Source organism: Phalacrocorax aristotelis, chromosome 8 (genome assembly GCF_949628215.1).
Source record: "Phalacrocorax aristotelis chromosome 8, bGulAri2.1, whole genome shotgun sequence".
NCBI classification, from domain to species: domain Eukaryota; kingdom Metazoa; phylum Chordata; class Aves; order Suliformes; family Phalacrocoracidae; genus Phalacrocorax; species Phalacrocorax aristotelis.
In genome coordinates, this window is record NC_134283.1 from 16,928,299 (window position 1) to 16,951,812 (window position 23,514).

Below are 23,514 nucleotides of genomic sequence, written 5' to 3' on the forward strand. Positions count from 1 at the left end.
AAAAGCTGCTCTTCCGCCAGTAACGGGGCAGGCCCCCGCAGGTGGTGGGGCGCGGGGAGCGGCACCCCACAGCGCCGGCTGCCCCCGGGGCTCCGCGCAGCGGCGGGGGGCGCTGCTGCCCAGCGGGGCGGCCCCGGGAGCCCCCGGCCGGGCCGAGCCGAGCAGGGCCGGGGCCGCCGGCGGCAGCAGCCCTGTCCGGGGCCGGCTCCGCGGGGGGCGAGCCGGGGGCCGGGGCCAGCGTGGCGCATTGTCCGCCCGGCACCCCCGGGGCTGCGTGGGGAGCGGAGCGGGGCCGGCCCCGCCGCCCGTGCCTGGCTGGAAATGAATCACGCCCCGGCTGCCCCCCCCTTTTTTTTTTTTTTTTTTTTTTTTTAGCCTCCAAAAGGCTTACTCGACCCTTTCATCTGCCGCCGCGGCCCAATGGGAAGGCGGAGGCTGCCTGCAAGTGGTCTAATCGCAATGAGGTGTCAATCATGTTCCCTGGTGGGTGAAGTAAGGTCTTTTGTAACCGCCTCTGTCTTTGGGAAAGAGAGGAGAGAGGAGGAAGACTGGAGCGGAGAGGGGGACGCCGGCCCGTGCTGCGGGAGAGGAACTGAGATTTGATCTCGTTTGTGCGCTAGCAGGGAGAAGAGGAGCACATGGATTTCTACTCACGCTGGGATTTTATATATCTACACAAATAACGAACGAACCTGACCCTACTGAAAGCAGTCAAATGAATCGTAATTGCAGATCAATGCAGAGAGATGGGGAAACTTCACTCGAAACATGGTTAGTTCCTTTCACTTGCTACTTCCTTAGCCCTTTCCCCTTATTTGGATTTTGCTCGGCTTGTCGCTGTGAATTTATACTGGTGTCTAATGATCTTCCTTTATTATTTCCCCCACACACTTTCCTCCGGATCTGCCTAGCTGCCGTTTGTAAACCCAGAGAAAGTCCAGAAGGTAGGGATGGCTTCTTACTGCCAGCAACTTTGAGCGCCTTCCCCTGGTCCTTGCGGCTGCCCCCGTCCCCCTGCCCCCTCAACTTTCCGCCGCGGTTTGCGCTCTGCCCGACCCGGCCCCGGGGGTGGCCGCGGTGGTGGCCCCCGGCCCCGGGGGTGGCCGCGGTGGTGGCCCCCGGCCCCGGGGGTGGCCGCGGTGGTGGCCCCCGGCCCCGGGGGTGGCCGCGGTGGTGGCCCCCGGCCCCGGGGGTGGCCGCGGTGGTGGCCCCCGGCCCCGGGGGCCGGGCGGGCTCTGCGAGCGGCTCAGCGGTGGCATTTTCTCTTCTTTTCTAGGTGATAGTTTTGCGGTGAACGCCTCTCTGGCTCGCAAAGGGCTGGAGGACTGGATGGTGAAGCAGAAATACTTCGGGGGCAGCAGCAGCAGCTCGGGACTCCATCAAGGCTGCCAGCACCGGGCTGTTTGCAGGCTCTCCAGCGCCAGGGTATGTCAGCTTCCTCGCTGCCGCCCGCACCCCACCCCCCCGCCTCTTCTTTTTGAAATAAGGAAAACCAAAATATTTTCTACATCCCTCTCTCCCTCCCAAGAGCCGGTTGTGCAAGGGTCTGCCCCGTGGGTGGTTTCCTTCAGTCCTTCGGTGAAGTTAGGAGCTGCAGAGGGAACTTGGTGCTCGTGCAAACGTCAGAGGAGTAAGGGGACCTGTCCGCTGATGTCTGGGCAGGACGATTAGAACAAAACCCTTCACAAACAGGAACAGAGAATCTGATTGGTGCACAAGTTTGTGACATTTTGGCAGAGGAATTCAGGAAAGTAGAAGTCCCCAAAGAGTGTGTTATTCATTTGCTCTTTGCTAATAATTTCTGGCTGACTTTCTCTGTAAGAGTTACTGCACATTACTTGTCCTGGCTGTAACCACACTGGTCCGCACTGGTCGCTTTCTACCCTTTCTCTTTCCTTCAGTCCTACCAGGTAAGGCTGGGCTGGAGGAAATGTTTACGTTGCCCTACCTTCTTTTTTTTTTTTTTTTTTTTTAAAAAAATGTTGTCCCCTTAAACAAGGCATAATGGGAGGTAAACAAACTTAACAGTTCTTAGATATGGTCCTCGTAGTGTTTGGGAATGATCCAAAGCTTATTGATGTTTACTGAAAGACTCCCATTGACTTCTGTGAGCTTTGGATCAAGCCCTAAAAGCTTCATCAGTGGAAAAGTAACCTGAGAGATGGGGAGATTGGAATCTGTGCTTCCCAGCAAGGAATGTGACTCTGAAAGCGTAACAAGAGCAGGGCCATCAAACCTGCTGCAGGCTCTTTTGCTTCATTAGCCACGAGTTTTAGTGTCAGAAGTATGGACTTCTTGTGTCTCAGGAAAAATTAACTTGCAAGTGGAGAATACATCATTTTAGGTGTGGTTTCAAAGTGTGTAGAAGATGTGTAGAATGGGAAAAGCTAATGTTGGCTTTTTAGATTCCACTGGTGGTCTATTTAGAGGAGGATAAATTTTTTGGGAGTCACTAGAGTTAGGTGAAGGGGTAAGATATTGATCCAAATGTTTGTAATTGGTGAGCATAATCATTCATGTTCAGCTTGCAGGTATGGTTGGTTGGAGTGATTTTTACTGTGCTTTACTTGGAGACAATATATCCAAAGAATAGAAGTTCTTACTAATAATGGTACATACCTGTATGCTGCAGATGCAAAGAGTAAACACGTGCTTTTCATTATTTTTCGTTATGCCCATTTTTGTGAGTCAAGCTGTTTAGATATGGTCTACCTTTCACATCTATATTTTCTAGGAAAGAAGCTCAACTCACCCCACTAAACATGGGTTTAAAATACAAGAGTTAAAAGTCAAAACCTCTGACTTCAGCTTTGTGAAATGTATTTTCTTCCACAAAAACTATTTGCTTTCTGAAAAGGAAGAAAAAAATCTTTTGTCAGAGATACTTTGCTATCCACAAAACTCTTCAGTTCTCAGTTCCATGAGTTCTGCTCAGCTGGAATGACAGTAGAACAGTATTTCTCTTCTTACTCACGGTGTCATCCTCATGATAGCTCAGTAATTAGCAAACCATTAACTAAAAATTAGTCTATAGTTTTACTACATTATAAAACTGTAAATAGGTTGAAGTACATTTAAAAGCACTGTTCCCATGAGGCTTTTTACTATCATCCTGATAGAGCTGTTTCAGAATGCTTGAAAATATTTGCAGTTGCCTAATATATTTGGTAGTATCTGTATGCATATATATATAGCCTGCTAATTCATTTAGTTTAATTGTCATCCTGTCACAAGCACACTGTGACAGCTACATTAAAGTTCCTTTAAAATATGAACTTTTGGTAGTATGGAAGGATGCATTTCTAATCCTACATTGGAACCAGATGTGCCATATGCACAGTCTTTTTGACAAGGATTATGGAGTCCCAGCTATTGACTCCATTACTGAGATTGCATGTCTTTTTCTTCTGAGATCTCTGATCTCTTGTATAATTATACCAAGATACAAAGCAAATTGTATCCTAACCTCTTAGCTCTTCATTCACCTCAAGGTGTAGAAATGCCAGTTGCTCTGACTAATGGTTAGCCACATGGGATTGTGTGGGACAGTTGTGTATTCCCAATAATGTAGTACTGTTGCACTTCAATCGACCAAGGGCTTTTCTCCTTACTACTTTAAAAATCCTCCTAAAATGTTCAGTTAGTTTACAAGGCTTTGTGGAATGGTACAGCTTTATTGTATCACAGCTGAAACTTCGGCTTCTCATTAAAACATGATTTTTCCCCTGAAATAGGGCCTAATCGCTGCATTTGTGACTTATGGCAGAAAGTTAGATCACAAATGAAAATGTCTGTGTTCAGAGAGACATCCAGTTGAGTTTAAAAATAATAATGGTCCTAGAAATAATTTTCCTCCTAGGAGTCCTTAACCAGAGTTTTGTTGATGGTGCTTTCATTAATATGTAGGGCCCAATTTGGTGAAATCCAGTGTACTTCCAAAGACCTGTTGATGGGAGAGGAGAGCTCTCAGTTGCTTTCAAGTCTGAAACTTCAAAGATTTGGAACATTTTGATTAGAACTCAAATGCAGTAGTGAAATTTGACTTACATTGCTCTCTATAAGCCAATAATTCTGTCTTGGTTGTAGTTGGAAGACTGTTTTCCTCAATAACAGAGACACTGAATTGTTTGCTAAAGTCAGTCATCCAGGGGAGATGACACTGAAGGTCAGAGGGATTCATGCGGCGTTTTACAAGAGGAATGAGTGACTAATGCAGGAGAGCAATAAAATGTCATTTGTGCTCCTCTCTAGAATGATTGAATTTATAACAGTTGAGGAGGGGAGGTCGTTACGTCAGTTCACTCAAGGGGTGTTTGACACAAGGAGGGTTCAAGAATACACCTTTTCTCTTCCTGAACTGAAGTTTTAAGGGTTTCTTGGTTAGAGCAGACTTCCCTCAGCTGAAGTCCTGTCCGTGTCATGTCTTGTCCATTTGTGTCTTCCTTCCCCAGCTCACTGGAAAAACAATAATGAGTGTCCAGCTATTGCCAAATCTATCAGTCACCTGAGAAGGATCTCATGGTAAATTGTTGGGTGAAGACGTGAGCCCAGGGAAGGGGAGCGTATCTGAAATATGTGCTTCTGGTGTGTATACAGCTTTCTGTTCTGGGCTGAGAGCTCTGATCTCATTAAACCATTGCCACCTGCCCAGCAGGGGTTGCTCTGCTCTAAACGTTTTGATTACTGTGGAGGCTGAGGGCTGGGCTGCAGCATTCCACGTAATGTAGAATTAAAGAAAAAAAAATAATTTTGTTGCATCCCTTAAAAGTATGACGTCCAGAGTCATCTTCTAGTTTCAAAGCTAATTGGAAACCACTGGGGCTGTAAATCTATTAGAGCAAGGGAATACACTTCAGCTGCTGCTTTATGAGTGAGTTAACTTGTGCCCAGAAAGGTTTTCTGACACTGTGGATTATCCTGTGTAATTCTTAAGTTTAAAATTATTCAGTATGTTTACTTTTACAAATGATTTTTGGAGATCATTGTTTGCAAGTATTCCTGTATTTATTTATTTAACTGAGTAGTTCTCTGCTAGAGGGGGAAATATTAAATATGACATTTGCTTAGTTCAATTTACTTTTATCTTCAAAGCCATAAGAAATTTTACTAGTTTCTTGCATACCTCATTGAGATCTGTGCTTGGATTGGAAAAAATCTCATTTTAAATTAATTTTCAAACCAGCTCACAGTGAGCCAAGTTATAAGTAATCATTTTAGGTAAAATAGAAAAGACTTTAGCTTACTACTTCTGCTGGGCTCTGTAGTGCTAGTGATTCTCGTGTTCAACCCTAATTGATATTAATTAGAGTTGAGTATCTGGTCTGGGAATAACAGAGTATGAAATGCTGAGGCACATCACTGCTTCAGAGGTGGGGCTTGTTCTTCATTTGTTCTGTGCCTGTAACTGCCAGTGACATTAATGGGCATACCTTGCATGGCTGAGAGGAGACTACACCAGTGTCACCTTCACTGCTCCTCTATCACATTCTTTCTTAAGTTAAAGCAAAAAAAAAAAAAAGCCCTTCCCAGTCCCCCACTGTTAAATAGCATGTGTGTGCATGCATATAAAAATACATAGCCTTATGGAAGACACAGCTGGGTAGGTCATTCCTCCAAAATGAAAATAATAAACAGGAAAGAGACTTTTTTAGTTGTCCTTATATACTGTGGCTTAAAGGCTGTTGAATTGGAAGATTTAATTGTAGCACTACTTTGAGGTCATCTCATGGGTAGAATGACATTTGAAAGACTGTCTTCTTACTGATATGGTTACAAGAGCAACTAAAATTTCCATGGGAGCTACCTGTGTGACTGCTTGAAGTGATCTTTTAAACTGAAATATTTTTAAGTACACTAGTGTCACTATTGTATAGGTAATTATTTGTATTGACTCTGAGGATTAAAAGAGACAACAGGCTCACAGTGCCTGTTGGCATATTGGTATGACGAAAAAAGTATTTTGGTGTACAAAATATTGCGTATGGCATTTAAAATAAAATTGCCAAACTTTGTATTGAAAGAGAGAAGCAGAATCTTATTTAGTGTTGAAATTTGGTGCCAACAAACCAAGATAATTTAATTAGTTGTGCACATAGTATATCTTGACAGCTCTGGTTTGTGAAAATTATAATATGAATATTAACAATCAAAGAGTCTCTGGAAGTATTAGTGCCATGGTGATGAGATTAGTGAATCGGCCAATACTATAGCAGAAAGCTGGATTCCAGGGGAATTATCCTTGAATGATACCAGTTGGTGCAGTTAAAAGCCACGATTCAGTTGACATATGGAAAGTGTTAGGCATCTTTATATAGTTTCAAAGCTATGTGCTGGAGGTTAAATTGACATATGAAGAAAAGCATAAATTAAATATTTTGTGTTACGAAATTAAAAGTTGACTTTGCTTGAGCCATATGGAGGAGGTTGATGGAAGACTCTATTTCATCAGGGCTTGTTTTATAGGTGTTTCAGATTTAATGTGGTACACTTTTAATTTGGCAAGTTGATTGGAAAGCTGAATGGCCTCTGAAGTTTCTGCAAACAATCTTGTTAAAGTAACTTTTTTTTGGATCTCTAACAATCCACTTTCTCCCACCCCCTCTAAAGTGGAGTTACTTAGGTTGATTTTCTAAGAAAGAAGCATATTCTGTGTAGTAGCGGTGTGAAGTCCTCACCTGAGTGATACAAGCCATATTTCTTAGGCTACTGATAGTCCCTCTTGGCTTAGTGAAACAATTCTGAATGAGAAGGCCTTGGTTATGGAGTGTTGGTTGATAAGAAGCTCAACGTGACCCAGCAATGTGTGCTTGTAGCTGAGAAAGCCAACTGTATACTGGGCTGCATCAAAAGAAGCATGGCCAGCAGGTCGAGGGAGGTGATTCTCCCCCTCTACTCCGCTCTCGTGAGACCTCACCTGGAGTATGGCATTCAGCTCTGGGGCACCCAACATAAGAACAGGACATGAACCTGTTGAAGCGAGTCCAGAGGAGGGCCACAAAGATGCTCAGAGGGCTGGAGCACCTCTCCTGTGAAGACAGGCTGAGAGAGTTGGGGTTGTTCAGCCTGGAGAAGAGAAGGCTGCAGGGAGACCTTATAGCCTGCTCCTAATACATGAAACAGGCCTGCAAGAAAGCTTTTTACAAGGGCATGTAGTGATAGGACAAGAGGTAATGGGTTTAAACTGAAAGAGGATAGATTTAGATTAGATATAAGGAAGACATCCTTCGCTGTGAGAGTGGTGAGGCACTGGAACAGGTTGCCCAGAGAAGCTGTGGATGCCCCATCCCTGGAAGCGTTCCAGGCCAGGTTGGATGGGGCTTTGAGCAACCTGGTCTAGTGGAAGGCGTCCCTGCCCATGGCAAGGGCGTTGGACCTAGATAATCTTTAAGGTCCCTTCCAACCCAAACCATTCTATGGAGTATGTTTTCTGCTGTAAGTTGGGATGAAAAGTAACAACCGTATGTTATATTCTTTAATGACTTAAATGTAAATAACATAGTCCAGGCTTTACACTAAAACTTTGGTTATAAACAAAATGGGAAATTTGTAGCATGATTGTTGACATATGGGAATGTTCTTTACAGCAGCATTCATTAGCAGAAGGGTTTTCTGTATTTTGTGATCTATAATAAGACCCAGGAGGAGCTTGGCAAGTGGCTATTTGTAGGCACCCTACAGAAGAAGATCTTAGTTGACTGTTATGGTTTCTTTTGAATTGGGTCGTGAACAGAGAAAAGAGAAGTCTCTTGAGTATTGAAACTTTGTAAGAGTTTTTCCAAAGCTGGGGAAATAATTGTTCGGTGATGATATTTCAATCAAAATGGAACATTACTCCTTGTGCTGCAGATGTTGGCCTTTATAGAAATCCTTGTGGATGGATTTTGCTTCATGAATGTCAGCACCAAAACCTGGTTGGAAAGTAAATGGTAGATGTTGAAATGCACAAAATACTTGAAGTGTTCTTTTGTAACTAAACCACTTTTCTAGTTAATATACTAGTTTTTCTGAATACTCGGGAGTTTTCAGACTATGTGATATTTATAGATTTTTTTTTCATGGAAAATGAGGTATAGTTTTAGTTCAAAAAATTAATGTGAAGAAATGGTCGAATAGACTTTCTCTGTGAATTTATTTAGTCATACCTGCCAACATTGGCAGCAAAACTGAGCTTGTATTTACTCCTACAGAGTAACTATAGCCATGGGAGACTGAGTTGGACTGTATTCCATTCAAGAATTATTAACCAAGTTCCAAATGCAAAATCTTCATTGTGTCTGATTTCTGAGCCAGCAAAGTGTGTTTGTGTTGGAATATCTCATGACATTTGTCTTGCAGTGGTGGAACGCCAGTGGTGTTAGCTGTGGTGAAAGGGCTGTGCTGGCACAGATTCTTAGATTACGCTGTAGTAAAAGTGAGAGGGGAAATGACTTGTGGAGGTCCAGCTATTGCTGTCCTGGTCTCTCCGCAAGGGGTACAGCTGTACAGTGCATTTGTAAACTTCTGGATTTATTGTCATCAGAGCAATATGGCATATATTTTTTCTTGTAATCTGCAGAATAGAGATGACACTTGTGAATGTGTGAGGCATCTGTTTTCGAGTTGGAAAATCCTCTATAGTTAGTGTCTTGCAAACAGACTGCTGTCACGTAACTGCTGTCACGTAACTGCATGTCCACTGTTTAATAAGGACCAGTCCTTCGCCTTGTCATGAGAGTTGTCACTCAAATAGACTTACATCTGCAAGTAAGTGTTCGGCCAGACTTCTATATACATATATGTGTGCATCTCACATGACCTGGTATATGCCCATCATATGTGAGAAATACTTCTGGTTTAGACATACAGAATCTAATTGTTTGAGGAAGGGAATGCTGCAGTCTCGTGTTGGGAGGTCCTATAATAACTGTGAAATTGAGTACCACTGATTTTGTTTGTGTGGTGTGGCCCATTGTATGTTATAGAGCAATAAATGATCCTATTGTTTTAGTCTATAAAACTTTTGCTGGAGTAAATCCTTTTGCTCCTCAGAAGACCAGATTTTGGCCACAGGAGACTGAAACACCATCAGTGGCCAAGAAGAGCCCTGTAAAAATACACCTAAAAGATGCCACCACACTAACTCCTTGGCAGGGATAACGGAGGATACTGTGGTTCCCTGCTTCAAACCAAGGTCCCTGCCAAAGGTACATGAGAAAGAGTTGTTCCTTAAATCTGAAGCTGTTGTTAATAAAACTTGTTCACAAGAGTTATCAGGCAAGCAGTTTTTTTGCTTTTTGTCAAAGCTCTGAATTTGATAACTTTCTCCAATAACCCTTCTCGGTCTGAAAATTCAGTGGAAACTCATTGAGCTGACTGTGAAGGGGTGTCTTACTTATACCTTGAAAAGTGCCATCTACCAGCATGTTTTCGCTTGTAATGGATTTGGATTTAAATGCAGGCTCGGTGGCACTGGTCCTTTATATCATTTGCAGTGAGAATCCCTTGAGAATGTGAGATCCTCCATTAAAATGTGGGAGGAGATCAGTTGTGTTTTAAGCAAAATTTGCAGCAGCAGAGAACTTTCAAGGTGCCTGTAATTTTCAGCCATGTATACTTGGGCTTCAGACCTAACAAATGCAGGCAGTGTATGTTGCTTTAGCTCAGAGATGGACTGGCATGTGGTCAGAACAGTCTATGCACCGTCCATCGAGAGAAATACTTTGTTTTGCAATTAGGGTGGAATTTAATGCATTTGGGGGCATCACTGTGGCAGCGTTAAAAGGATTAAGTATACTGAGGTTGCTATTAAAGTATAACATTGTGATTCAAGATCTGTGAAATAAAATCATGCATGGGTGTTTGATCTTGGAGTGCAGCCACGCATGCTCTGTGAGGCATAAAATAAGGGGATAGACTCAGTAGGGAAGTGACAGAACAAAGTACTCTCTTGCAGGAGAAATGGGATTTGGGAGCAGCCTTGGATCTTTTGATCCATACTCTGATGTGAATGATAAGTGGTATGGAGGTGACAGATTTGTCTTGGAGGAGGAAGGAGAATGGTGGGTAGTGTGTCACATTGCCCTTGGAGACAGTTTGCTGTCTGATTCCCCAAAGATTTTATAGTGGTAAGTAAGGACTAAGCCGTTTCTTGTTGTCCTATCTTAAAAATCTTTTATAATTCCAGGACAGTTAGTTTCAAGAGAGCTAGGTAAAGAAGGTAGTAGCTGTAGAGCTAAGCCTTATATTAAAAGCGTATCAAGAACAAATGCCTGTTTGGAGGAGCGTGAATCTTCCCTGAGGATAGAGTGCCCCAGTCCTGAGCTCACAGAATAACAAGTAGCCTCTGTATTGCATAAGATGCTGTGGTTAAGTCTGTATCAGTGTTTCTGTAATAAACTACTCTTTCTGAAACAATAAATAATAATTTTGCTTGTGAACTTTCCAAGTTCTTTTTGCGTTCACATAACATACGTCTGTATCAACTACAGACACTCATTCCCCTATAAAGAGAGAACATCATAGTCTAGCAAACAGAATATCTGTCATTCCAGCTGAGCAAAGGTCTAAGGCAATAACCCAAAATATCCTGGAAGAAATTCTAAAAAGCATTGAAGAAATCAATCTTCTGATCCTAGAGGAAGGTCTTTGATGTACTCCTGGTAAGTTTATACTGGGAGCCTGCCTATTTCTTTATGGTCAGCCCTAGACTTTCTATATGAAAAGTGGATCAAATAATTTCATATGCTTCTGCTTTAAAAAAAGATGGTTGATAGTTTTCTAAAGCGTACACACTGTTTAAATGTAGGTTGTGGCTTTTAGCTGAAGCCCAGGTGGGGAGGAAAGGCTTTTCAAAACAAGTACTTACAGAAAAATAAATAATACTTTGATATTTTCCCATGGAAAAAGTGTGCCTCATTTAGCCATCCTGAATATTTACTTTTATTTTCAGGATAAACTTCATAGGTTATCTCAGTTAAAGACATTTTTATTTATGCAAAGCTTATGTGCAGGGTCTTGTTCCAGATGTGGATATGCATGTAAAAGGAATTTTTCAGAATACCATAAAAAATTACTTTTAAAGGTATATTTTTAACTAACTCAGTGCAGTTAGGTAAGTCTGTTTTTATCATCTTGAAAAATTCTGCAATTTTTCCCTGTTATGTTTTGATCTGAAAGCCCTGCTGTAATAGAGGGGAAACTTCTCATTGCTTTCAGTGGTTTTGTGTTGGGTTCTCTGCCACATCAGCAGAAGACGGGGGAAGGTTCAAGTGGTGAGACCAATAGTCTTTTTTTGTCTAGCAGCTACTTTGCTGGTAAAATGGTAATGTATTTCCCCTGCAGATGCAGTTTATCTGATCATTTTATGACAGGTTCACAAAAGTTTTTCCCAGTTGTACTGCCACTTAAATTCCCATTTGTAATTTGCAATGTAATTTTGCAGATAAGTTTAAAAAGCATGCTTTGAGAGAGGCTATTCCCACAGCACTGCTTAATACCCATTAAAATACCACATTTTAATTGCGTGAAGGTGTTTTTTATCTAATTAGGTTGGTTTGTTAAAATATTGCATCACAATTTCATTCTTTTTTTTTCTTTCTTTTCCATCTACTCTAAGGCTGATTTTAATTTTTTATTTATGACCAACAGGAAGCACACAAAGTCTTTAACTCTGGACTAATGCACAGCATAAAGAAGTAAACGAGATCTCTTCCTGTCTAAGCTATTGTACAGGTATTTTCTCTGAAAGGCAGTCACTCTTGGATTAAAACATGGTGATGTTAGCAGAAGAGAAAGAAAAACAACCCCAGCATTTGCAAAGGAAGTATTTTATTCATTGATGCTACATAGACTTCATGGGAACTTGGTCATCACCTTACCATGGCACTCTCTTCCAGATGTGCTGTTTGATTTTTTTAAAATGGAATTTAGAAAAAAAAAATTAATGAAATATATTTTTGTGAGAATTGTGTGATTAAAGTTAAAAGTAGGGCATGTTGAAGTAGTTCCATGTCCTCGGACATTTGCTGTTATCCAGGAAGGACTAGCTAGACTGCAGCATGCAGGTGTTGCCCGTGCTTAGTCAGTGAACATACATGTGCTGTTTGAACACAGAACAAACCTGTGCTAAAACAATTTACCCGTAATCTGTGGCAACCTCTGATTTTCCCCATTTTGGAAAGACAGAAAACAAAGATACTGCTGTGGGAAGCCCCCTAGATTTGCCAGTAAATTAATAACAGACAATGAGTAATGTCCTGTGAGAGTAGCAAAAAGGCTGTGAGGTCCCTTACTAGCTCTGCAACAGTAATCTGCCTCCCCTCATTTGTGTTTCTGATGGCAACACCAACAGTCCTGGTCTCCTCAAAAAGGAGAATTTCACCACTACTGGGGAAGATAGGAAAGCTTGTCAAATCAGAAGAACAGAATGGTTAGACAAGAAAAATGCTAATGTCATGCCTTTAGGGATATGTTTTAAGCAACGAAAGAGTCCTGGCCTGCTGTACAGTCAGAGTGTCTCCTAATATCAGCAGGAGCCCTACCCAAAGACAGAGTGAGGCTTCCTCCTTCCACACTCTCAATGGTCATGGGGTCTATTCAAAATCTGCTGTTACTGCGTATCAGTTCCAATATCCAGTAGCATTAGGAATGGATAACCAGTTTTGCCTTCAGTTAGAAATACGTACAGAGACTCTCTTCTGAGAGGCGTGCCAGTCTGAGAGAGACAGGCCAGATCAGGGGTAGGGTTTGGCTTTAAATTGTGTTGGCACAGTTTACTGATTCCAGTGGGCTGGGTGCTAGTAGCTGACATCAGAACTGGGTGGAGGGAGGTAACTCAGCTGAAAAAGCAGTCTTCTAATGTTTGGTCTCATCTGTCTGTAAATGGTGGGGGAGGGGGGAAATGTGTGTTACCTGGACTTAGCCATCCAAAGCCAAAAATCTTTCTTCTCATGATGATGGTGATAAACAGTGAGTACTTTGTGCCATACCCGGCTGCACACCAAACTATATTGTAAGTGTTATGCAACACTTGTTTTCAGTGGCCCTTCTTGCAGGGTGATGCCTGCCTCTGTATCAGTGCTGCTTTGTCCAGGTAAAGTGCCCTTTCTTCCGTTGACCAAGTTCTGCATACAGCAGGGTCTACCAAAACTTCACATGCCTGTTGGAACCGCCTGCCTGTGTGGTACAGTGTGTGAAATGATGCAGGTTTTGTCATGCCGGTTTTTTGACTGTGTGCTATTGATAGGACAGATTTTGGAGTGAGGGATCTTTGTGGAATATAAAGGGTTACGTTTTTGAAGTTATACAGGCGCCAATCCACTGGCACACCGCAGGTGATCTCAGAGTGAATGTTGTTTAAAGCGCCTGTCCCACGGTTTCACAAATGTGCTTTGACCAGAGGATGTTTTCCTAACTTCAAAGGGCTTCTCAGACTGGCTCGGTGCCTCACAGACTGAGTCCACAATTCCTCTCTGCTCACGATGTATTCTAACCATGTGTGATTTTTTTTTTTTTTTTGGTATATGATGTTTTCTTAAAGTGGGATTGACCTGTGTTCAAGTGAAACTTGCTCTTAAGCTTGTAAACACAAACTTGTCATGTGGGCAGTTTTCATCTTAACCTGATGTGATTGTTGGTTGTTTTTTTTTTAAGAGCAAGAACGGACATAACAAGGAGGAGTAATTTATGGGGAGGAGAGAAAGATGAAATAAATTTGCAGCAGCCTTTTGAGTTGCACCATCCAGAGGCTTTTCCTTGAAGATCAAGGTGTGGGTCCTTTGCCCATAAAGAGAAGAGCATATTTCCACCTTGGCAGTGCTAGTGTTAGAGTGGGTTACTTTGCCTGAAATGTGCCTCTGCACAAGGGGTGTGCAAAGGGGGAAAGCAAGGCAAAAACGAGTAGAAAGTGGAAACAACCTAGGCCGCTTATCAGTGACCTGATTCCCCCTCCCCTCCCCCTTATTTAGCAGTTATATTAAAATAAACTTTTAGGAATACATCTGTATGTTTTTAAATATTAAAGGTTTCTCTTTCTTCTGTAGTATAGTTTTCTAAAGGCGTTTATTTTCATGTTGATGCAAAATATACTTTCTCTTTAATGCTGAGATTTAGAAGTGACTGAGTCTTAGTAGGCCAAATTATTTTACTGTCGAAGTCCACTAACTTTTCTGAGAGCAGGATTAGGCCTTGAAATATCTCCTGAGGTGCTCTATGCTATGTTAGCTATGGCTGTGAATCTGGGAAGATCTCGTGCTCCACTAAGTTGCATTGGTGGGCACTGGCTTTTGCAGTGTTTATGCATTCATTAAGGCTAGAAAAGTGAACCTAGTTTGAAGTTTCAAAGTCATCATTTGTAGTTTACTGTTATTACTATTATGGATCTTTTTGAGTGTATTAAAAATAAACCAAACCCTCTCTTCTAAGACAACAATATCTTACAAGCTAGACTGTAATACTTCGTTTGCTGAGTGATTGAGTCTGCTGTGGGAATAAAACATCATACTGTGAATGGCAGGCCGTGAACAATATAACTCAGCTGTGCAATGAAGTTTTGCTCCTCATGAGTAACAGTCCTGAAATCTAGCACTTAATTATGAATCCAACTTTCAGATGCAGCTTGATTCCAAAGTCCTCATCCAGATGAGATCCTGGAGAAGTTCATGGTCTCCAGGACCTAAGCCCTAACAGCAAACAACCTGTGCTACCCTGCCATCCGATGGTTATCGACAGGAACCATCCAACCACATTTATTTTGGCTAGTTTTAAAGCAGGTGGCCAGGATGAATTCTTAGTTTCAAAGTCACAGCTGCTGCTTTGAAATTGTGTAAGAAGGGCTTTGGTTTCTTAACACAAAATAACTGAGCTGCTGTTTGGCATTAGAGCATCATTATTCTGGGAAATGCACTCTTCATTTTAAAAATATCTTCTGTATGGTAGTTGACAGTTTATACCTCATGATTCTAAGGGCTAAGAGCTGAAAAGGTTCCTTGTTTTGACTGATGATTGTAAATACTTAAGAATTCCTCAGTGACTGAAGTGAATAGAATCTGAATGTAGTATTAAAAATTAATAGCAATATTAGAAACACAGGGTTACTGCAGGAATCTCATGTTTGTTTGTATTAAAAAATGTATGGGTTTTCTTGGGGGTAACTAGAAATTAAGATTTTTCTCTTAACTGGATGTCTTTGTGGCAGTTATCCAAAAAATGTTATGTCTTTATCATTAAATCAATTAAAGAGACCGAGTGGACTTCATACCACCACAGTAACAATGCTGTGATTATGTAGAAGAAAATGTTCTTTTACAAATCCCAATTTCCTCTCCTTGTAAAATTTTATTTTAAAATGAGCCTTCTTGGGTGACTTTTTCAGTAGCATCAGCAGAACGGTGAATTCCTGTCACTGGAATTACAAAGAGCATTCATGAAGGAGTTTGTGTTACGCATGGTTTTGTTTTTCATAAAAAAGGATTCTGTTCACTGTGGGTTTCTTCTTCCTTTGTATTCCTTGCCACCTTATGATATTATAATGTTTTTTGCCTACTTTCAAAATTCCATAGGTATATATTTATAAAAAAATATATGTCATGTAAGCTTTTTTCAGTGTAAGAGAAAGTACATTTTATGCAAGGTACACCGCATGGAGTTTTCTGGGCCTTCAGTCTCATATGATCCTGTCTCACAATAAATGTATCAAACAGGAATGAGCAAAATGCAGTCCTGTCAGACTCGGTGAAAATGCGCTCTTAAGAAAGAAGGTGAGGGGGCGGCTGGTTAGAGGAAAGGCTAGACCTTTCTTCTGAAAGGAGGCCTGAAAAAAGCAAGTAGGCAGAGGATGGAGTGTTTCTTCCGCTTTTGTAGACAGGCTTGTTAAAGGATGCAAAGGGCAAAATTAGGGTTCATTTGGTATTGGGGAAACGGTCAAAGAAATGAATGTAGGATGCACGTGCATGGGATGAAAAAAGAAATTCTTGACTAAGGGGAAGTGGTGAGAATGGGCATATCAGAAGTGCAGGCGGTACAGATGGGTTATCTGGGCTGTGCCCTTAATCCTTTTTTCTTCAATCATAAAATAATTTTTGTTTGTATCTTTATTTTGTGATAGTAGTTACTAGTAGCTCCCTTGTCTGTTGGAAGCTGCATATTCTAGTGCAGCACTTTTTCAATTTATACATAAACAAGTGGTGCTAGACCATATTCTATGTAGGGGTATATATGGGAGAAAGATCCCTCCTAAGCTAAAGCTCTCACTGGTTCACAGTCTTACCACGCAGTCCTTGCATCTCTGGTAACAGGGTGTGCCTTTGCTAACTGGGCTGGCTAGTGGAGACCCTTGGGTCTCTGCTTAGTGGTTGGGATTTCCATGGGTAGGATGTCAGTCCTGCTGTACCTAAGGAGATAGGGTAATACGTTAAAAACAGCTTTTTTAAGCACTCTGAATCACAAGGTAAGTAGGCTTTGAAATCATCTGAAATTACAGGGCTGGTCTGTGGGCTTGGATGTGAAGTTGGGAGGTGTTTGGGCTGTGTGTGGTCAGACATGGATAGCCATTGCTGTGGTGCTGTCTGGTCTTTGAAACTCTGAATTTATGGCTTAAGAATGAGATACAGGATTCTAGTCTAGACCCTAGCTTTAGCTGTATATCCTTTCTCAAGTTGCTCAAATGTGAATCTTCAGAGACCAAAGATAGCTGACCACTTGCCACTCATTTAGTCTCGTTTGTCTTCTCTTCGAAACTACCAGTTTTATCCACTTTTTCCCACTTCCCCATCAGGGAAGTGGGGATAGGTTTTATCCTTTTACCTACCTAGGCTGTTGAGGTAGACAGAAAAATATTTAAAGTTCAGGAAGAACTTCAATGCCATCTGTACACTTAATTCCGTGATACGTTTTTATGAATAAGCCAGGTATTTATTACCTACTTCCCTGAGCAAAGTGAGAAAATAAGAATGGAAAAGAATGTTTGAATTCCCCTTGGAGTTTATATAATACCCCTTTGCAAAAAAAAAAACAAAAACAAAAACCCTCTTACATTGTTTCTTCTTTTGCTCTACAGTAATCTTCCTGAAATCCTTTTGGAAAGGGGCCTTTCTGAACTGTCCAGCTCTCGTCACAATCCAGTGGCCCAAGACGTCTCATTCTAAGAAGTTTGTATTAATCAAAGCAGTTTTAACACATGGAGAAAAAAGACGTTTTTCTTCCCCCTCATCCGAGCAAGAGTTTGGACAAGGTTAGAAGGTGGTGGAAGGGACGTGTCTTTAATTTGTGAGCTGAATTTCCACTCCTTGTGGAGGCCTGTCCAAGGACACGTGCATTCAAGTGATGTAGACTTCTTGCTTATTGCTCTACCTTGCTTTTGGTAATGCACATAAATTCAGTGCAAGATTAGTAGGAATGTAGTGATAGGGCATATGGCTAGCATATGTATAAATCATAATAGGTAAATAATATAGGATGAGGAGAATGCCAGACTTCTACCACTGTGACTAGATGAAATGGACTATACAGACATATGTAAAGGGCAAAGGAAAACGTTTGTTAGAAATTGTACTGAAGATGAGCACCAACTAGACTTGAAGCTTTCTAGGGAGATGAGATTTTTTTCTGGTGTTTGCTTGAATAATGAAATGACCCTCACTTGAAGGTTATTCTTTGGAGCAGCGGAGTTTGTACAGGAGTGAAATGCATGTCAAAATGTTTACAGTGAACTGGAGTGGTGAGTCAAAGCAGTAGGCTTTCGTTTGCACTGTCTTCGTAATGGAGCGCGCTATAATGAGGGTGAACTAAGCCTCCTATTCTGGTGGGCACAAAGCACAAAGTGGAGCAGGTTTACAGGTTAATTAACACCTCTTCCCACCTCCCTGTGGTGCTGGCAGCGATGTATCGCCCATGGTCATGTTTAGAAGCGGTGACTGATGGTTAGTGATGGATACTCCCAAGCTTTTTAGTTGTTGCCACTGGATTCTCTGCTGCAAATGTAATTTGTTCTTTTAAACAATAGAGAGCACAGAAAAATGTGTGGTGCTGAAGAGACACTTACTGTCCTGTTAGCCTGGCAGTAGTGAGCACACCCCTACAGCTGTATGCAGCCAGGCACATCCCGGCCTGTAGCTTCCCCGCTCCAGCCTCCTTATAAATATGAAGAGAATGCAGACAAATTCTGCCTGTCTAAAGAGGATTTAATGGCATCTCACAACCCATGTCTATGTATTTAAGGATGATTCCTCTGGATATTGAATTGTAAGGATTGTTTCAACCTAGCGGCTATGTAGTTTTGGAGCATTTGGTCAGTCTGGAATCATTGTACTTTAGTCTGTGTGTTAGATATAGGCATTTGTTGTTGGGTTTTTTCCCTCTCCCTTTGGAGATTTGAATTTTTCTTTGCCACCTACTGCCAACAGATTACACTTTCTCAGCAGTTGCCCTGTCCTTTCTTTCCCTCCCAGTTCCTCAGGTCTCAACGCTATGTGTTAGATACTTCTATTTTAACAGCTCTTGCCTTTGCTTTAGCTTGATTTACATGCTACATTGTTCAGAAACTAAATCTTGGTGGAGAACAAAGCCACATGGTGGTCTAACTAGCAGGGTGTACATCTGGGTGTGGAGCATCAAGAATCCTTTTGGCATCCTGCATTGGCTAGCTCACCATACTATAACATTTGAGGCAAGTATGTACCATACATACTGCCTAACCATACCATACCCACTGTACAGATTGCTAACAAAAGCCATGTGTATCCTATATGTATTTTTGGAGCTTAAAGAATTTCTCCTCACATCTCCTACTTCCTTACTTGCCTGTTTGTGAGTGGAAATACAGTGGAGCATAGCCCAGCTCAGGAGCAGAATTGTTTTGGGAAGAGGATAGTGCAGAGGCAGTGCTTGCTGCCTTCCCTGAAGCAGTGGGGAAATTGGAAAGGAAGCTGTGATTCAGTGAATCATAGTCATCTCTCAGACAGCTCCAGGGGCAGTGCAGCTCTCAGCTGCTGCCTTGCTTGCAGTGGATTATAGGGTCATAACACAGCCCACTATGCTGAAGCAGAAAAGCAGTAAACTCATCCTTGAGAGCTGCTTTACGTTGTCTAGAAATGCAGAATTCCTCTGTAAGAACGTAATGCTTTTTATCCAACTTCCCTATTCCCATGCTTCAGCAGTATATTTATCTTCACCACTTTCATACTGTAAATAGAGGAAGACCAAGAAACATGTATAAAGGACTTCTTTTACAGCCAAAGATATGTGCAGTATAGCATCCTATAAAGTTAACAGGGATTAAGGTGAATGACCATGTGAGCAAGGGAGGCATCCCATCAGGACATATGTATGTTTCTGTGTAACAGCTGAAGTAATACTATCTCCAGACTTTGAATTAGAGGCTTGGACAGCTAAATGAAGCTAATCTCTGAAGATGTACTATTAAACTCGTTTCCTGTGTATGGAACAAATATTGTAGGAGTTTTGAAAAGCATTTTCCAGCCATTGTTAAGAGAAGAGTTGGGGTGTGAGCTATAAAAGTCTGATCCAGGTTCAGACTTTCTCCATATTTGCGGTTTTGGTTTGAACCTGTCTCTAGTTAGCAGGGTTATAAATGTTAAAATTTACCCATGTGGCTTGAAAGCTGTGCTGTGTTAGTAGTGTGAGTCTTGCTTTTTCAGCGCATCTTTATTTTAGAAAATATTTCTTTCTGCTAGAGTCAGATCCCTTCTTTTACTGGGCAAACTCTGAATATTCTGGCAAATAAAGACAACTTGACTGGTCCTAGTGGAGCTGCAAATGTAAAGTGTTAATCGACTATGAAAAATAATATTTCTCTCATAAATTATCTCAAAGTGAAAACTCAAGTTTGTGTGCCCTTACAGAGAAGAAAGTAAACGTCCTATCACGTTACCTTTTCCAGAGCTTTTATTTGTTTGTTTCTTTGTTCCAGCTTTGATGGCTTGTTGTATTTCATTGCTCAACCAAATGAAACTCATTGATAGATGGGAAAAGGTTTAAACTGAATAATAAATATCCTTGGTTCCTTGGTTTTGGAGAACTTTAAGAATGATGAAGAGTAAGAATTAGATCCTGTAGTGAGCTGGTTTTTTTTTCCTTTGGGCCTAAATGCAATTGCAATAACAACTTTCACTTTGGGTAAAAGAGATGTCTGCCCATATCTGTTAAGCACAGAGTGGAAGGTTAGGGCTCAACATTTGAATTCCTGTCAGAAGACATAATTTTTGAATGGCAGAGAGAAATTATTTCACAAATGTGAACAGAACAGAACAAATAAGCTAGGCATTGAACATGCTTTCTCCTGGGCTGTCTCCCATTGTATCTGTAGCCTGGTGTGTGGCACTTCATGTAATTTCAGACTGGCTTCATTTTGAGCAAAGGCTGATAATGTGTGAACACGTGTGATGGTCCTGAGATTATGGCAAGCAAGCCCATCAGACACTGCATGGTGTCTGTTTTCAGAGGGGATTTTAGTGCTGGCTTCTGTAGAGTTAAGCTCTGGCAGTCATAATTGTGGAGCAGAGAATATTGCAGAAATGGGTATACAGGGTTCTCAAACGCTTGGCAGTTTGTCGTAAACTTAATCTATTTACATATTTCCTGTACCACTGTACAAACAAACCAGTGGGCAGAGTCCTGAAACCATTTTCCCAGGCAAAGTTCCAGTTGATACCAAAGAGGTTGCGATTGAAAATAATCACTTGTTTAGAAGCATTTAAATGTGACCTTTAGAGAAATCCTCTTTCCTTTTGCTGACTTTTTGAACCCCCATTAGGGATTTATTGAAAATCAGTAAGAAACTTCAGGGAGTTCAGGGTGCAACCCCAGCTGTGTTGTCACTTGCTGTTCCTTTTGGAGCATTGCAGAGGACATAACTTCTTCAGAAGCTAGCATAGACCTATGGTATTGTTACTCTTCCCTGTTTCTCATTCCTCATTGAATTTGCAAGTATTCCTCTGTTAGCCTTATTATATCTGTGGGTAAAAGCATGTGGTGAACTTATGCATGTTTCAGCATAGATGCTGAGGCCAATCCAAGTCTGGCAGCATTCTGCATACATGTAGATATCTTATCGTTCAAGCAGTATGCAATATATGGTTCTCTACCACCACTGCAATATCCATTTGTTCCCAGAGAAACCCCAAAAAGATATTGGGCAAACTTGAAGAAATTCATAGAAGTTATAAGGGTGGTTGAACTAAGATGACTGAAAAAGCAAATACTTTTTGCTTGTGTACGTAGGGAAACTGATAATAAGAGCTCTTGATATACAGTGAAAGAATGGAACTACTTTTATTCATCAGTAATTTATGTGCTTACTTATACAGACTTTTATTGTGATACAGAGTGTTTGCTCAGCAGCTATTCTGGAATACCTATTGCAATCAGTTTTCATATGTAAACATACTGGTAAATACTACTGAAGTAATGACTGCATGAGAATTTAGTCTATACTGTTTGAAGCTTAAAAAGAGTTTATTTAGAACTGTGAAAGGAGTATGATTAGGAATTGCAATGGAGGAACTTAGGAAAAATTGGATATAAAGACATGGGAATGGAGGTCTGTTTGAATGTGGAATAATTCTTGGAAAATGGTACAGGTTTTATTTTCTCTCCGAATTGTTAAAAGTGCACAGTTTGCATCTCTAACTTTCTCAAGTAGATAATGGACTCAATTTTGAAGACCCTTTTCCATTGAACTCAGTCTATTTCAGTTTCTTTTACTGAAAACGTAGAATCCAAAAACAACTGTTGTGGTTCAGCCTCAGTCGGCAACTAAACACCACGCCACCACTTGCTTACTCCCCCCACCCCTCTGGGACGGGGGAGAGAATTGGAAGAGCAGAAGCAAAAAAAAAAAAAAAACCTTGTGGGTTGAGATAGGAACAGTTTAATAATTAAAATAAAATAATGATTATGATTATAGTAATAAAAATAGTGATAATATAATAAAAAGGAAAAGGGAAAAAGGGAAACAACCAGAAACGCAAATGATACAACCATTTACCACCTGCCGACCAACACTGCCTGTCCCTGAGCTGCGATTTCTGCCTCCCTCCCCCAGCCAGCTCCTCCCAGTTAACATACTGGGCATGACGTTACACGATACGGAATATCCCTTTGGCCAGTTTGAATCAGCTTTCTTAGCTGTGCCCCCTATCATGTTCATCTACGTCAGCAAAATTGAGATTTATGGGATTTCTCTGCCTTTCAGTAAATATCTTGTACATTATACCATTCAACACAGAAGTGCTGTTACTTTAGGCACAGCTTTAGCAGATTATGCTGACAGCAGTTGTAACTCAAAGCTCTGTCCATTATAAAGATTAATGAACCTTGAAATAATAAATATATTGGAAATGCCAACCCTGCAAGTAATTTTCAATTCATAAATAGAATTGTTTGTGTAACAGCAGACTTCTTCCCCTGCTATTTCCTATAATAGAGCAGAAGTAAAATACTAGAGCAGTAAGGTTTCAGTATCTCAAAGGTGCTACTGGAGAGGAAAGATGCCTTCACTAGGAATATATGTGTTGGGAAGGGCAGGAAGAGGGTGATGACAAGCCATTTTGCAATATCACATTTGCTTATGGCTTATGGGGAGGGCTGCAAAGAGCTTGAAGCTTTTAACATGTCTGAGCATTGTTGACTTATTCAGGTTGCCATCGTTTAGTAGGCAGAAAACAGCTCAGCAGGCACAGGGGCCAATAGCTTGCCTTCTGTGGGTGGATATTGTTTTGGGGGAGAACCAGTAACTTAAAAATAAGGTCATTACAGTATAGACCTAGCAGTAGATTAATCATGACATTAAGAGTGAATGTATGTATAGACATTACTTCATGGAGTTGTCATAAATTCTGCTCTTGCCATATTTTAATTTCCAAGGCTTTTGAATCTCAGACAAGGTGCTATAGATGCAGTTATTAAATTCTGCAGAAATATTTTTATTGGGTAGGACGTTGCTTGATGATGTAGCTGTGAAAGCCAAATTCAGAGACTAGCAAAAGGTTCTTTATCCATGCATTTAGAAGGAAAAATATTATTTTGTAACACTCACTAATTATTGAAATACTTGTTATAAATTTACCTTCTTTTTCCTGAATGTATATAAGTGTGTGTATATATAGTGTGTCACAGTCGTGACAATGGAGGGTTTATTCTGTTTTCTATTGTGTCGTCGATAACACACAGGTGGAAATAGCAGAGTGATTCTAACTCTTGTGACTCAGGAGACACTTATTGTAGAGTGACTTGAGGACACACTGCCCTTTTTCAGCTTTTTTGACTAATCTTTAGAGAAGACACTAGATATAAAGCAAAAAAACCCCCAACTCTTAAAAAGTTTATACAGTGTACTTCTTTCAGTGCAAAAGTTAACTTATGTGGGGGCTGAGTTAGACTAAATATTGCTGGAAAAACAGTGTCTAGTTCTCTGCTTTTCCAAGATTTTTCCTTCATGTACAGTGAAACGGGAAGCCATGTTCCCTGCACCTTTCTGTACCAAAACAGGTGTTGATAATTATTTGGCTCCTCCTGGGGGCG

The 23,514-nt window shown here is 41.1% G+C and overlaps 1 protein-coding gene across 2 annotated transcripts in view; it reads left to right on the forward strand.

The window, feature by feature from the left end:
- Positions 1-393: 393 nt before the first annotated feature.
- Positions 394-23,514, forward strand: part of NKD1 (NKD inhibitor of Wnt signaling pathway 1) — a 112,508-nt gene continuing 89,387 nt past the window's right edge. Inside the window, exons 1-4 of one of the 2 annotated variants that reach the window (XM_075101581.1) lie at positions 394-771; positions 912-944; positions 1,277-1,425; positions 17,033-17,206. In XM_075101581.1, coding sequence (XP_074957682.1) covers positions 17,153-17,206 — 54 coding nt within the window. In that variant the 5' untranslated portion in view covers positions 394-771; positions 912-944; positions 1,277-1,425; positions 17,033-17,152. The remainder of the gene's footprint in view (positions 772-911; positions 945-1,276; positions 1,426-17,032; positions 17,207-23,514) is intronic. The other variant, XM_075101580.1, reaches the window with a different exon arrangement.